Raw genomic sequence first — 2,653 nt, forward strand, 5'->3', positions numbered from 1 at the left:
GTTGACCACATAAGTGGAACTTGAGTTTAGGAAACAGGTAGAAGTCCAAGGGTGCTAGTTCAGGTGAATTGGAAGGGTGGGGTTAGACTTCAAAGCCAAATTCGTTTGCTGCTGCCACTGAACCATGTGCTGTGAGGACAGGTGCATTTTCATCACGCCAGCTCGGTGCTTTCCTCTCCTTTTCTCTTTGACTGTTGTACTCAACTGTCGCAATTCTGTTGAATAGTACTCTCCATTGATGCGTTAACCCCTTCGCAGGTAGTCAATCATGATTACTTCCTTACCGTCCCAGAAAACAGAGGCAAAAACCCTGTCAACGGACGAAACTCTCTAAAACTTCTTGGGGGGCCGGGAAAAATTCTTCATCCATTGTTTGCTCTGCTGTTTTTATTCGGGCTGCAAGTGGTGAACCCAGCTCTTCTTGGGTTACAAATGTTTTGAGGAAATTGCATGGATTGGACTGAATTCGTTCCTTGAAATGTCCAGCCTGTTTAACTTCTGATGTTCAAAAAACATTAGAGGCACCCACCATGCAGACAGTTTTTTCATCCCCAGGATGTTCGACAAAACATTGTGAACTGAGTCATAACACAGGCCAAAGAACCTGCTACATGTTGGCCAGTCTCAAATCTGTCATTCACTACCATGTGATGGATGGCCTCAACTGGATTGTCCGTGGTGCTGATTTGTGGCATCCTGACATATGTTCATCTTTTGTGCTCTCCTTGCCGCGCTTATAGCTAGTAACCCACTTCTTTATAGTTGAATAAGAAGGGGAGTCATCACCAAGTGTCTTGACCATGTCTTCATGGATGTCCTTAGGAGACATCATTTTTTATCGATACACTTGATCAGAGCTCACGCGTCTGTTGCGGCCATTTTGTGATTTTCCCTCACCCGCCCCATTTTCATGGGGCGTCACGTGCTTATTAATGAATATAAAAATTTGAATTTTTGTGTGCAGTGATGTAAGACGTCATAGTATACAGCTATACCAAAGAATAGGAGTTTGACCTTTATTTTCTAGGTGAGGCCGAGAACTTTTTGAACACCCCTCGTATAACGGTGAAGGCGCAATGTATGACGTAATTTTCTCGGGCACTAGTACACACAGTCCACCACTTCCTGAATTCCTCCACGTACCACCAACTTGCCCCACACCTGGCGCGTGCTGAGCCACCTTAACACTTGACCTCCCTATCAATCAATTCTAACGAACTATTCACCTGTCACTCTCCCTTAAACCGTCTCAAGCATGCACAAACCCATACCCACAGACAACCCCCAAAGAAGGGTAGCTGCTGGACATATTGAATTTGTTTAGGGACTCAGAAACACCTACCAAACGACGGAGGAGAGAAAGACAGGTCGTAGTCCTCTACATGTTCTCCTGGAGTCGTCATTGGGTTGGGAAGAGAAAGGGGCACGGCAGAGGATGAGAACACTCAGTAAATATGTCATAAGGCAAGAAGAAGTCTTACTCGATCTTAATGTACAGAACATTGCAACCACAATAAAAACATGAGCGACCAGGAAAGAAGTATAAAGAGTGGTTGATATTTAATTTCTTGAGTGTGGTGGATAATGGAACAAAATACCTGACGATGGCGGGAAGAGCAGGTTAGGGTCCACCAGGTGTTCTCCGTTGTTGCCGGAGCCCTCGCACACGATCCGGGCCGTCCGCTTGTCGTGGGCCTGGTTCAGAATGCCCCCGTCCAGACGCTGAGGGTACTGCATGCCGGTCTCAAGGCATCCTGGGCACACCACGAAACGGTCGTAGCGTAGTCCTGAAGGATGAAAGATCGACATAATGAAACCGTCTGAAGTACACAATATTGATGGCTATGAAATAATATAATATTTGAATAGGCATGGAATTTAAAAGGTTGATTTCAAAATGCGACCACAACAAAAGTGGTCATAAGAAAGCATTTACTTTTAGACGAAGAAAACATGGCAGCTAACCACAACATTTCCTAACTATCTTCCTCCTACCTGGCCAGCTGCTGAGCAGAGTTTCCATCTCATTCAGAACCGGAACCAGGAGTCGCCACAGCCCGGTCACGTCGTCCCTCGTCCCCGCACGGCGATCGCTACGCTGGTGTGGTCGTCCAGGATCTCCCGCACGATTAGCAGGTGCCTCCCGTCCGCTCGCCCGTACACCCCGTTCACCCAGTCGATCCGGTGCGCCACGTACGGGTTGATCTTCGCACACAGCGTTCCGAACAGTCCCGGGGGGCAGAGCTTGTGGAGGAGAAACTCTATCTCGATCTGTTTCATTCCGACGGGGAGCGTCACGGGCCAGTTCTCCTGGTAGTCTTCAAATGTTTCCTCTTGCAGGAAGTAGGGAAAACGGAGGAGTTCGCTCATATCCTGGTTCTTGCGGGGTCGCATGGAGAAGCAGAGGCCGAAGACTTTCATGAGGCCGATAAGGGCGTCCACAACCTCGGCATCTACCTTTAAGATTGACAGAAGACAGTCGAGCATGTCTCGCGAGAGAACAGCCTGCCCCAGAAAGTCCCGTTTTGCTCGGGCGAAGCTGAATCTGTCAAAGTGTCCGAACTCGCTGAACACAGGGTTGCCGAAGTCAAGCAGTTCTTCTGGTTCGTGCTCAAAGACCGTTTTGAATGCATCCATCAGAAGTAAGGGTTGT

At 48.1% G+C, this 2,653-nt stretch overlaps 1 protein-coding gene across 1 annotated transcript in view; it reads right to left on the reverse strand.

The window, feature by feature from the left end:
* The window catches only part of LOC109486739, a gene marked incomplete at its 3' end in the record, with an annotated part of 11,307 nt that overhangs the window by 2,715 nt on the left and 5,939 nt on the right, over nt 1-2,653 (reverse strand). The window contains 3 exon segments of the mRNA XM_019790626.1: nt 1,599-1,787; nt 1,996-2,076; nt 2,079-2,648. Of these exon segments, the coding sequence (XP_019646185.1) occupies nt 1,599-1,787; nt 1,996-2,076; nt 2,079-2,648 (840 nt within the window).

The sequence above is a fragment of the Branchiostoma belcheri genome, unplaced genomic scaffold, assembly GCF_001625305.1.
Source record: "Branchiostoma belcheri isolate BF01 breed outbred unplaced genomic scaffold, Haploidv18h27 scaffold83, whole genome shotgun sequence".
In the NCBI taxonomy this organism is placed as follows: domain Eukaryota; kingdom Metazoa; phylum Chordata; class Leptocardii; order Amphioxiformes; family Branchiostomatidae; genus Branchiostoma; species Branchiostoma belcheri.